This window comes from Gavialis gangeticus, unplaced genomic scaffold (assembly GCF_001723915.1).
Source record: "Gavialis gangeticus isolate Ggan-Ray unplaced genomic scaffold, GavGan_comp1, whole genome shotgun sequence".
Classification (NCBI taxonomy): domain Eukaryota; kingdom Metazoa; phylum Chordata; order Crocodylia; family Gavialidae; genus Gavialis; species Gavialis gangeticus.
In genome coordinates this window covers 5,764,171-5,777,763 of record NW_017729017.1, presented here as the reverse complement: position 1 = coordinate 5,777,763, position 13,593 = coordinate 5,764,171, and the positions used below count along the sequence as shown (strand labels likewise).

At 46.7% G+C, this 13,593-nt stretch overlaps 1 protein-coding gene across 6 annotated transcripts in view; it reads right to left on the bottom strand.

Annotated features, from left to right (window-relative positions):
- The window catches only part of DLGAP4 (DLG associated protein 4), a 180,885-nt gene that overhangs the window by 110,028 nt on the left and 57,264 nt on the right, over positions 1-13,593 (bottom strand). For 5 of the 6 annotated variants that reach the window (XM_019513057.1, XM_019513051.1, XM_019513054.1 and 2 more), the window contains 2 exons: positions 10,949-10,999; positions 9,442-9,688 (listed from right to left, as the gene is read on the bottom strand). In XM_019513057.1, coding sequence (XP_019368602.1) covers positions 9,442-9,688; positions 10,949-10,999 — 298 coding nt within the window. The remainder of the gene's footprint in view (positions 1-9,441; positions 9,689-10,948; positions 11,000-13,593) is intronic. The other variant, XM_019513056.1, reaches the window with a different exon arrangement.

The window sequence follows — 13,593 nt, the reverse complement described above, 5'->3', positions numbered from 1 at the left end:
TCCAAGGTCCCTTCCAGTCCTAATGTTCATGAACTGGGACTCATGAGATTTAAGGTCTAGGTCTGACTCTCCCGTTGTCTGGTGAGTAGCACTGCATGAGTAACTTAATAAATTTCATAGATTTCATAGACATTAGGGGCTGCAAGGGATCTCATGAGATCATCAAGTCCAGCCCCCTGTATAGGCAGCAAGTCTACTGAGGTCAAATGATCCCAGCAAGATAAGTATTCAAATGCCTTTTGAATGAGTCCAGAGTAGGTGCTTGCAGCACCTCTGGCAAGAGTCTGTTCCAGACTCTGTACATTTGGACTGTAAAGAAGTTTTTCCTTGTTTCCAGTCTAAATTGGCCAGAAGTTTGTGGCCATTAGACCTAGTTATCCTTTGGGGGGCCCTGGTGAACAACTGTTTTCCCAGATCCTGGTGCACCCCCCTTATATACTTGTAGGCTGCCACCCAGTCTCCCCTGAGCCTTCTCTTCTCCAGGCTGAGGAGTCCCACTTCACCCGTCTCTGCCTGGGTTTCCATATCTGTACAAGGAAGACAATACTAGTGACTGCCTTTGCTTTGAGATCTCTGCTGCAAAGTGCTCAGTGCTACTGTTAGTAGTGGAAACCACCCATGGCTGTTTTCATTCCACTCTCTGTGACACACACACCCTGCAGAGGGAAACACAATGTTGGTCAGGACCCACCAGCCATGCCTAGGTCCAGTTATTGTGCCCTTTCTATGGGTATCTGCCCTGCTCACTCACTGGGACCCTTTATACTGGTGGGAGCCATAAGCTTCCCTTGTCTACAACTTAGTATTGTTTGCGGAGGACTGTGTGGAAGGTACACAATTCCTTGGTCCAGGCCATGCAGCAGCAAGGCTGACAGGGTACCAGACACACACATACATACCCAGGGGCACCAAAAAAGAAAGAGCTACAGATGCCTGCTAAAACCTCAGAAGCAAAAAGCTTGGTTTCACGGACATAAGGAGGGGGGGGAATTTTAGTTACTGTTGTTTGAAAGCAGTTATAACTAAACAACATGGATATAAATATCCTGATGAAAGAGAATGTGACCTGCAGCATGGTGTTGCTAGTGTGGTTTCCCCAGTAGGGGGGAAAGGACCAGAGAGAGAAAAATATACTTAGGTCTCTTCCGCTGCACACAGACCCAGTACAGGCAACACCCACACACACACACAAATGAGAATGAATGGAACAAAGATTTTCTTCATACATGCACAATGCAGACTTGCCTGTCTTTCTCCTTTACCCACACCCACATGCACTCCTCCTTCCTTATATGCACAGATACACATATGAGCTACCTAATCTATTTCCTACTGTTATGCTGGTGAAAGAGAAAGCTATTTCTGGAACATGAAATCTAGGTCAAAAAGAAGGAGAAAATCTGAAAGGAAATAAGCAATTTTCCCCTTGACAAGCCAGCTGGGGTCAGTGCTGGCTGCATCCATTAGTAATGGGGCTGCTTGGTGCCCCTCTCCCAAGCATTAGCCTTTCAAATTAGCGCTGAACCCAGCTTTCTGGCCAGCTTTTTTTCTTTTCATTCAGGCTGCTTCTCATTTTTTCCCTGCAGATGGGAGGGCCTGGAGGAAGCCATCATAAAGCCAGGCAGGTTTGAAGGCAAATCCCCAGCTGGTCAGGAGACAAAGAAAGAAAGCTGAGTTTGCATTATAAATCAATGTGTGGGAGTGGGAAGCATATTTGACCTAATTATGCAAATATTTTCTACACAGGAGAAGAGAAGATGAAGGTGCTTTTCCCTTGTAGGCTAAGGGACAGTGACCTTTGCGGAAGCCACTGATAGTCATTCTGCGGTCAAAGGTGCCTAAGTTAGCAGCCTATCTTTGTGATCTTATTCAGCGTGACATAATAACAGCCATAAAAGATAGCACAAAGTAACCACGTGACATTACGCCTTTGTGCTGTGACACAAGAAGCGTGCATTGATATTGGGACTGTGTGCAATGCCATTCTGCACCTGTGCACCCTCACAGCCCCATGACACAATGTTACAGTACTAACATAATTGCAAGGCGCAAAACACACAGGGAGTTCTTTAAATGTCTGGGGAACGGAGCTGGAAACCTACATCTCAGATCCCTGGCCAGGGTCATCACTCATGCAGGATGTGGGAGTGACCAAGAGGAACTGAGGCAGTTCTGTAGATTTAAGGTCCTGTGGCCACGCCAGGTTGTGCAGAAAAGTAAGATGAAAAGCAGACAAAACACGGGAGGCTCAGTTACTCTATGATCTCTGAAGCAGTACTCTGGGGAATGTCAGTGCTGGACAGGAACATTCATCCTTCCCTGAATGTGAGGCTCTTTGCTGTTCTGTAGGGGTCTACTGGACAAGGAATTCCCGGTGCTTCTTCTAATGAAAGAAAACCAGGGCTGGGGGACAAGAGGGAGGCCTTTGTTACAGCAAAGGATCCAGAATGGCTGTCGCCAGGCTGATAATTATGTGAATAGGTTTCATTGGGGCTTTTTAGTCTCATGCTTTGTGAGACACAGAAGCCCTGTTTAAGGTTGATTAAAGGCAGCTCATCATGTGTCTTCCTGTCTGTCAGATGTGAACTAATTGCCGTATAATGTGCAACAGACCTATGTGTTTGCAGGAGGAACTGGGATGGTGTGGCTGAGCTGATCAAAGGTGTGATGGCTGTCAAACCACAGGTATCTCAAGGTGTGTACACACATAGAGACACATACCATATGTATACGCCCCCCTCAAACAGACCTAAAGAACTTATACCATGAAATAAAATGAGACTGGGATGAGTATAATGGACTCAATTAGCTGGGGACAGTGTTCATTACGCTATTTAATGTTACACAGGGGATTCCCACCTCACTATATTTTTGATCTTCTCCTGTCAAAGGTCCAGGGGGCCAGGGTTTGAGTGCATGTGTGCATCTTCATGACAACTGATTCAGCTCTTCTGAAATACACAACATTCTGCAGTGTTGTACACATAGAGATGAGGTCCTGGTTCTCCTCTCTCTGACATGGGTATAAAACAAATGATTCCACTGAATTTAGTAGATGGCATCAGAAAGGAGAATTAGCCCTGATTCATGCTACAGAGTTTTGCTGAGAGACCTCTGAGGGAGAGAAGGCATCTACACCTACACCTTCTGCTGGCTGCCATGATTTCTGCAGCATGTGCCTTCCCATGATGCACTTCATACCCTGCCAGCACAGTGGATGAGTGGGGCTGCATGGAGCTACCCGAGCCGTCCTGGTGTGCACATACTATGGCAGCTTCCCTGTGGCACCAGAATTTCTGTCAACAGGAGCATCCCAAGGCCTTAGGCCACAGATTCGCAGGCACTAATGCAAATGGACTATAGCTTACCTCTGACCAGCAGGGTGCCTGGAGGACAATTTTGTCTTGACTCAACCTGGAAACACTGTACCTGACTGAAACTGTACCCCTAATATATCTTACGTATTTTGACCAATGCAGTCACACAAGGAGGTGACTGTCCAGGGTCCCAAGACCCTCTGAGACATGGTAGAAAAACAAACCCAGTTAAACCCTCAGCAGAGCACAACTCCACCTCCCTCCACCAACTCCAACCCCCTGGGAAGCCCAACTCTAACAGCAACTTAGGCAAACAGATGTGCCTTATAGGGCTCTCAGCAAACTGGCACAGTGAGAGTTCAAACTGGGGCCCCTCACTGTGGATGCATTATCACTGGGGCTGGGTAAAGGGAGCAGCTGGGAGAGGAGAAGGACATGGGAAGGGATACATGGCCAGCAAGATGAGGATGAGGAGTTTGAACCAACCGGGGAGCCCCAAAACCTATTTGTTCCTCCCTCCATCCTGGCTATTGTCTTATCCAGGGTCCTGCCTCACCTTGATGGATGTTGTCTGTAATCTCTCTGGAACATGGCCTATGTCATTATTCAATATAGGAAGTGCCATGCATGCCCATGAACCTATATACAATGAAGGTAATGAAAAGCGAGGGAGAGGCCAACATGTGGAAGCCTGTGTCTCTCTCTTCATGGGTGGGTGTGCATATTTCTGTGGGTGAGATCACGTGCCAGCAGTTTTGCCCACAACAGATGTTACCAGACCACTCTGAAATTCCTTACTAGGAGACAAAGCCAGCTTCCTGAGCTAAAGGGTGGCAATGCTAACACAGACTTCAGGCATGTGTTAATGACAGAGACTGGTGTAATGGGTCATTCTTTCTGTTACTGCAAGGTGCTGGGGCTGCTACATTCGCTTGGTTCTGCAGAGTCCCACACTGCTCCAGGTTCTTGGCACTACTGCAGTCTTCTGAGGTTACTGCCTGCTGCTGTACTGACACTACAGCAGAGCTCTGGGATTATCAGGTCTTACCTGGAGCTGCCAGTCTTGGATGACAATCCAGGCTCCCGGCCCTGCTGTACACAATCAGCTTCTTTCAGACTGTGGCAATGTCATCTCCTAACCTGCATTCTCCTAATTGTTCCCTGCATGCCAATACCATGAGCAGTACTCAATACTGTGAGTGCCCTGTCCCCTGGCTGCCAGGCTGAGCACTGGACATTGCTGTTTTTCATGGCCAAAGCAGTTAAGTCAAACCTATAAGCTAAGAAACCACAAGATCCAGATTTTCAGTCTGTAGACAAAGCTACTGCCTCTGCAGCAGCAGGCATCATGACACGCGTTGAACTTCTGATGCCATGGATAACGACAACAGCAAGTGTGCTAATTGTCACCAAGTGGGAAAGGGATCATTCGGATCCAAACTGACTGTCCTCTCTGGTTACCAAGGAACAGCTGAGAGGCACAACTGAGATGCCATCCTGGAAAGGAATTTAAAGAGACGCACACACTGAAGGGTGTTTCTCAGAAAGGTACCAAACTGACTTACCCCTTGCCCCACTTGTAAGCTAAGGGAGTTTATACACATGCTCTGGGAGTGGGGGCGGGAGGGGAGCACTTTAATTAGATCAGCTCCGACAGCCACTCTAATTAAAGCGCCTGGAGTGTCTCATGTAACAGTGTCCCCATGCTTAAATATGGCAGTGGGGGCACTTTAACTAAAGCTAGTTTGATGTGCTTTAGTTAAAGCATCCCCACCACCATTTTTAATTTTAGGTACACTGATACACGAGGCGCTGGAGTCTGCTGGAACATGGTAATTACCACGCTCCAGCAGACTCAATTAATCAAGCCTGTTCCAACACGCTGTAATTACAATGCATTGGAGCAGACCTGCTGCTCATGTGTAGGCACCTAAAACTCTGGGGGAACTAATTTAATCACAGCAACACCTATGAAAGCAGAATTATTTCCTAAGTCTCAATGGGCAGAATTGTGTCTCACCTGGTCAACAATCAAAGTGCAGCATGCCACCAACTGAGTTCCCCAGCTCAGGGTTTGGCCAACAATGTGGACAGGGTTTGGCCAACAATAGGCAGTCTCCCCCTGAGGCCCTGCTTTGTCTGTAATAGCTGAGAAAATGGACCCTTCGATTCTGCCAGACCCCTAAGGGAGGGGTGTAGGGAGTGTTGAAAGGACAATGAGCCATATGTTACACTCAGGATCAGCACCTTGCCTACCAAGGTGGACAGATCCAGCCCTGCTTTGCTTATACAGTGATGGATGCACATACACATATGGTTATGGCCTGTCTTTGTGGCCCTGCCCCCTTGAGATGTGCTCTTGTTATAAGCATGAGTATCAGGATCCATTTATATGCAGCTGAGAGATCAACCTAGCAACTGGTCTGTCATCCAGTGTCCCTCCCTCATCAGAGCTGAATGGACCCCCCAGCGTAGCAGAGGCCCTGACAGGCCTGCTGCCTTTTGGATGAAACATAAAATGGAGGCTGTGATCACTTCCATGCAGAGTTTGCAAGTATTTCCAAGGCCCCCAGCATCACAGTCTCTCAACAGCACTTATCATTAATGAGCATGTGACACTTTTTCCAAGAATACCGGTACTGGTGTCATGTCCAAATTCTGGTATCAGGTCCAGGTCTCCTGGGTTCTATGCCAAGATGTATTCTCCTGACTCCATTTTTTGCTTTGGCACGTGTCAACTATATGTCTGTGCTACAAGGCCATTGTAAGACTTCTCAGATTGGTATCTCCAAAGCACTTTGTGGTCCTCACTAGAAGGCCCCAAGGAAGGTCTATATACTCTGAGGTGATTCTATAATGCTTGGCAGAAGTGTGGAGAGTGTCTTGTATAAGTAAAATCCCTGCTCTGTGCCGTAAAACCTCCTGAGGTCGCCTGCTAATATGCTCTGGGGGAAGTGCCGTCATGAGCCTAGTCTGATCTTATGCTCCAGTAGGAAGAACTTATCCAATTTAGGCCACTGCTAGTTAAGTCCATGTTGTGTAGCTGGGTTTTGAAAACCTCCAAGGATGGAGCTTCCACCACCTCTCTAGGTAAACTGTTCCAGTGTTTTACTAAACTCCCATTCTGATTACAACAACATACAGAGCCCTTCAGCTTGTGCCTTATGTTGTTGTATTTTAGGTGGGTGCAGTATTCTTTGCTTCCTATCCTAAATTAACCTAAAGTATTACTATGTAGCATTAACAGCTGTCATTGCCCTTTTAGAGGTAGCTACATTTCAGCAATCGGTAAAATGATTCTGACCAAGCCCTTTTGAGAACTGTAAGGCACTATAGTTATCAGAGCCCTCCTGTGGGCTGGGTGACCACAGAACCACTATTAAAATATCCCCTTGTCATACCTAAGAATCGCCTCTAACAAATCATATCCCAGATTAGAACCATCAGCTGTTCATTGCATTTTCGGCCCCTTGCATACTCTGGGGTAAGGGAACTACTCTAGATTTACTCCTATGGGTGAAGAGAACTGGGGACTTTGCTTTTTGAAACACACTTATTCCTAATTGCAGGAGACAGGCCTGTCTGGAACTAATAACATCAATATCCAAAACCAAGAGAGGCCCACAAAGGAAACTGGATCTGAATTTTACCATATTGTTTACCAAGTGCTGGTGCTATGCCAAATTTGCAAGGAACTGGAATTTTGGGGATAACGTTTGGTTCACTCTTCCCTTGAGGCCAGAGCAAGATCTGTCTGTTCTTACTCCAAGTTAAGAAACATTTGGGTCTGGGGTTTTGGCCCAGCTCATCTTTAACAAATAACATAAACATACTACTAACTCTACAGCAGTTGTAGAGGGATTTCAAATTCCATGGCACATCACAGATATGAAGGAATTGGAACCCATACAACACAGGTTAAATATCAAGGTGTCTGGTGGTTGAGCTGACTTTGAAAGAGGCCTAACCTCTAAACTGGCATCAGCTCCCATAATCTTCCAGCCACTCTTCCTGCCTCCTCATTCTAATAACTTCAGAGATATGGCAAATATTTACAACAAACTAGGAAGTTCTTGAACATTGTGGTGTGCTGCAAACCCTACAAGTCCGGCCATCTTCCAAGTCCTGGTACAGCAGATGTGGACTCATCCAAGTCTCTGGGAATTTGTGGCTTTGCTCTGAGATTCAAGGGTTTGCTTGAACCTAAAATTCAGTAAGACTTAGACAGTTCAAAGTCATGTGGTTCAAAACCTGTCTTAAATTGTTACTGGACAACAGGTGTCTGATGTTCTATGTGAAATCAGTTCAAAGATTCTCAGTCTAGTTACCAGTGGAGAAGCATCCAGGCCACAAAAGCCAGTTAGTGCCAATGGGTACTTTCAGCCAGGGACTGATTTGATCATGAAGAGGACTAATTTCCTTTCCATCATGAGAAATGGCCTTTTTGAATCATAGCTGGGGATGGTGGGCAGAACAACATAGCAGAAACTTGCACTGAGTTGGTGGATGAATATACAACTGTGGTCTTCAGGGCTTCCAGTCTCTCACCTTTCACTGGCACCGCATTCACTGTGCACATTTGTACAAAAGAACATTCAGTCTGCTCTAGCCCTCAGTTGTCTCAGGCAGAGGATGCCTCACAGAGGTTACCATGCTAATAAACCTGACATCAGCGTTTCTTTATCACCCAGGAAATGGGCCCAAACCTTTAGAACTCTCCTATCTACGGTATCCACATGCTTTGGCTTCTTGCTGGAGGAGTCAGATCATTGGACCTGAGACCAGCCAAGATGGGAGCCCCTTGGGAATCCACAGTAGAATCACTGACACAGTATTAGCTCTCATGAGAAATCCTCTGAGCAAGGCCAAGCTCTGTCTAGTGCAGTTTGTGTGGGTTACAGATCAGAAGCATGGAAGAGAGGAGGGGTGAATTGAGGAGAGGGGAGGATTTTACTATCATCTGATCAGTACACTCCAGCTTAATTCACATAGCAAAACATATTACAGAGCAGACACCAAGGGCCTGAAAAAACACTGACACATAGGCAGGTGGGCCCTCCTCATCTGTGATGCAGATGTGTTAATAGTCTTACAGGGATCCCAGTAGGGTGAAACAGGATCACATTTGGAGGCTCAGATAGCAAACAGGAGTTGCAACAGGATCTGCCCCCAGCCCTTTTTGGGGATCCACAACATAGCTTCAGCACTCACATATTTCACTGGGACCCTGTCTGGAATGCATCTGGGCCTGGAGACATACAGCCTGACAGGCTGTTGTTCTGTCAAACACTTGGTCTGGCTGCAGGGTCACCAGACAGGTGGAAGGATGAGGTGGTCTGAGGTAGTGAACTGCATTACCAAGCCACAAAGTTCAGACCTTGATAAAGACTTTCCCCAAGTTCCTGGTGGATTTAGATGTGGAGTTTAGGATTTGCTGGAACAGAGAAATCTCCAGCCACCTCTTCATTTCTCTCTCTCTTTATTGAAGTAAAAAGCTATACCACCTAAGGCTCATCCATGAAACTTTCCTGATTATCACTAATGCTTGGAACCAGGTGAAACCCATTCCAACTTCATCTCCTGTATCAGCAGACTCTACATCCAGCTGTCCAAGGCTGGCAGGCTCCTGGAGGTACCTGGCTTAGCCCAGGTGCTGCTGGATCAGCTACAACATCTGATGGAACAGCTGTTGCCCACAGCCCTAGTTCAATCCTCAACTGGCCTAATGAACATGGCACAAACTCAGCAAGTTTGGCTAACAGGGGAGAGGCTCTGCTATGTGGGCAAGGCCCTAAGTGTCTGAACACCTGCTGTGGAAGACAGCTCAGCCACATTAAATAAGGACATCACCTGGGCTATGCCCAGGATAGCAGCAGCATTAAGATAATTGACTCCAAAACCAGAAGGATTTCAGCGCTGCCTTATGTAGATATTTTTGTGGGCACTGTTCCTCTAATGCTGTTATGGGGACAGCATTTGACCAGAATATTAGCACCCAGAGCCCATAGGCTTTCAGAATCTGATGCTGCTAGCCCATCTCCCTGTGCCAAGAGAATCACATTTTCCACTCCTCCCTACCACCCCAGTGCCCCCCTCTCCCACATGTATGCCCCACAGAACTCACTGCTGTTGTTGGGAAGCGTCCTGCTGCCACTGATGCTGCTGGCTGGAGGTGGTGAGATGGAGCGCACGGAGGCTGTGTCTTCTTCCTGGGAGCAGCCTGCCTGGATGGCACGGAGGTAGCTATGGCTCCGGGAGCGGAAGTAGCTGGGCAGTGGCAGGTCCAGCACCTCCACAGCAGCTGACTCAGCTTCACTGTAGTTTGAGTCACACACTGCCTCATACTGGTCACTCAGCTCTGCCTCCCTTGTCTGCAGGGAAGAGAGAAGACCCAGAAATTACCCTTCTCTTCAGGGCCTGTTTTCTTCTCTCTGCTGTGTGCATGGCTTTTTCATGGCAGTGTTCATCAGGCTGCTGAGTTTATAAATAGGTTTTCTTTATCTGTAAGCAAGCACTTCAAGGTGTAGTGGTCAGAGCTGGCAGGGGGCAGGTCTCCTGGGTTTTATGCCAAGATGTCTTCTCCTGATTCCATTTTTTGCTTTGGAACTTGTCAACTATATGTCTGTGCTACAAGGCCATTGTGAGACTTCTTACATTGGTATCTCCAAAGCACTTTGTGACCCTCACTAGAAGGCACCAGGGAAGGTCTATGTATTCTGAGGTGATTTTACAATGCCTTGGCAGAAGTGTGGCATGTGTCTCTTATAAGTAAAATCCCTGCTCTGTGCTGTAAAACCTTCTGAGGTCCCCTGCCAATGTGCTCTGGGCTAAGTGTCTTCATGAACCTAGTCTGATCTTATGTCCCAGTAGGAAGAACTTATCCAATTCAGGCCACTGCTAGTTAAATCCATGCTGGTCATGTAGACTGTGGGGACCAGGCAGTGTGACACCTCAGAAGGCTGCTGCATCCTCGGTCTCCCATACCACCTGTCCAACCCTAGGCTTTCCTAGAGGGAGATGATCCTGTTAGCTATTGACCTAGGAGAGGTTCATATTAGAAGAGCTGACCTAAAATTAATACACACACCAAATATATGAATAAATGATCAGTAAACAAGGTCTGCTAAGCCAACTGCCCCAGTAATACATCTCTTATGTAATCCGACTTCCTGTAATTCACCTGTGCTTCCAGCTGTCTGTCTTCTCTCACCCTTTTCCACCTGATACCTGTCTTGTAGGGCAGGAGTTATTCAAAATGACCAACAACCTTCCCTGATCAACAAGGGTCTGAGTCGGTCATTGCTGAAGCTTCATCGATTTCAGTGGCAGCTGGATATGAGAGGTTCATTAATTCTTCCCAGAGACTGGCACTTGCTAACCAAACACCCAAGAAGGGCTGGTCCCACTAAAGCCACCGTAGGAGTCTTTGCAGAAAGTTGTTTGTGTCCTGACCTTTCCCTCCCACTCCTCCCAGCATGTACTGCTCCAACAGGACACGCTCCTGAGGCAGTTTTTCACAATGTGCTACATCCTGAAACACATGACCCTGACTGTTTGAGGGGGAGACATCCATAGAGGGCAACAGGACAAATATCTATAGGGTCCAATAGGAAATCTCAGATGGACGGTACCTGCTCTCCGTGTGTAAATATCTGAGGGATAAATGAGGGCTGTCCAAATATCTGGAAGAAAGAGTTGGAGAAGGTTAAACAAGAGAAGTGGGGACCTGTTACACACACGGGCATTTCACAGGGACCGCAGACACGGGGAACAGACAGACGTTTCCCCTAGAACTGCTGCTGCCTCCCACTCCTCTTGTACTTTTTTGGAGATCCTTTGAAGCATAAGAGGCGGACCTCTGTTCCTCTTGCAGGCTATTAAGTTGGTTGTAAAAATACAACAAGACAAACCGCCATGGGATCCTTCCAGGCCACAAAAAAGCCACTGGACACATTTAGTGTAGTGTGGTGACAAATGCAAAGGCCTGAAGCCCAAGAGCCCAAAGACAAGCATGGATTCAAATGAATGGGAGAGAATCCCAAGACATCCTACAGTGGCTGTTCAGGCTATTCTGGAACTCTCGGGGCAATGGAGTATGGACACAACAACTCCCTCTTCTAACTGCAACACACAAATGAAGCCTCAAGCCAGGACATGGCTTGCTTCTACCATCTGAAGGCTCTGCAGGATCCAAAACAGCAATATGGTAAGTAGAAATGCCACGTCCATGAGGACTGCATCAACACTGAGACTTCTCAGTCACTTCCCACCCATGGTGCTACCATCAGCACAGCTCCTTCATGGGAGCAATGAGGGGAGCACTCATGGTGATGCGAAAGGAAGCATTATCTGAACGTCATATGACTCTGCTCAGAGTGAGTTGAGACAGCAGGGTGACAAACCCCTTAGAATTTGATCTTTTCTGCTCCATTGCTGGAACAGTGCAAGGGGAGGTGATACCACATAGTGGTAATACTCCCCTGACTCAAAAGCAGAACCATGATATAAACAACTTGCCACAGAACTAAACAGAATTTGCTTCATGTTAAAAAGATACTCTGAAGTCTGCTGGAGTGAATGCTACAAAGACACAGCAAGCTGGATCCTTCTATTCTGTTCTACCATTCCCAACACTTGAGTTTGCAGAGAACATTTACATCACCAGGTCTACACTGCTGGAGATTGCCACAAGATGCAACACTGGAAGGATCTGGATCTAAGATCTGCCTGAAGATCAGAGTGTTTACAGGTAGGGTTCAGTCTGCCCATCACACATAGGGCTTCCCTGTAAAACCTGAATGTTCCAAATTTGAGAATTACATCTAGCTCCTAACTTGGCAGCTGATACCCTTTGCAACAGAGGGCTGAAAGAGACACCAAACTGAAGAATGCCAGGCTTCAGGGGAGTTTGGGCGTAAAGACAAGTCTGCATAAAACTTGTTGTCTTAGACCAGGAGCCAGCCTTGTAAATCAATGTGACATGATCGACACTGACATGGAAAGGCATTATTGTCTGCTTCACTGGATGAACTATGAATGATGCTTTGGGAAACTCCTGGAAATGGCAAAGGTGAGGGAGAAAATTTGAGCCTTGCTTTTGGATGACATAGAAGGAGATGGTACAAACAGCCTCACAACCTGGTACTGAATCAGATGAGGAAGGAGACACAAGAAGGATATGTAAGGGTGAGTCCTGAATGAATGGCAGTGCAGTTGCTTGGGGTGCATGTCAATGCTCTACAGAACACTTTTGCTGCTGCACAATACCATGGCTTGGAGGGATGAAGCCAGCCCTTGTTTAAGCAGCTCCAGCAAGGCAATAGAGTTACTCTAAGACTGAATTTGATGAACCAGATGCTGAGTATGTTCCCCATAGTTACATTAGTGTTCTTAAAGTTACCAAAATGGAAGTGAGTGCTGCATGCTGGGATCCCACAGTCCACCTCAGCTATTACAAGGGGGGTTGCACAGACTTAGCATCTTAATCCCAGTGAAGTTCATAGAGGGACTCTTGTAACAGTCTGACACTTTAGGCAGTAACTTTGGTTAAGACAAAAGAAGAATACATTAGGTTGCTTTCTCTAGAGATCTGGATCCAGACACAAATTAGTGTACATATGAAATGGATGAGATGGTTCTACTTGTCTGCATAGTTAAACACCCAACACATTGTTGGGATACTGACAGAACAAGAATTTTTATTAGCAATATATAATCCCCAAGGAAGAATACTGTGTATCCATGTATGGAAGATCTCAAAATGCTCTACAAAACTAAGCAATCTATCCCATTTCACAAATGGAGAAACTGAGGCACAGGAAAGAAGAGGGTAGAGGTGGACGTGAACTTAAAGCCAAACTCCCAAAAACTTTGCTTGTGGATTGGAACTGTAGCATGTGGGTCTATCTTGCTCTCTGTTGCTCATCTGGTGGGTGAGAACAATACTTTGGTTGCTGGGTGTCTAGCCTACCTCTAACCCTAACACTGTGCTGCTCTTGTCCAGCACATGCTTTGGCAGTAATGGCAGTCTGTGAGCAGGAGAGGCTCAGGAACAGAATGAGGTATGTGCATACGTGTGTGCTTATGTGCAGACAGAGAGACTTGATCTGCTATTACAATAGACAGAGGTCTATTGTGACAGCATAAAACAGCTAGGAAACTGTTAAGGCAGTGGGCTAACTAGTGGAAAAAATTTGGGAACTGGTGTTAGGCTTGCAACCCCCCTTCTGGTCATGAGCCCCACTGCAACTGAATGGCATGACCCCGCCTATAGGTG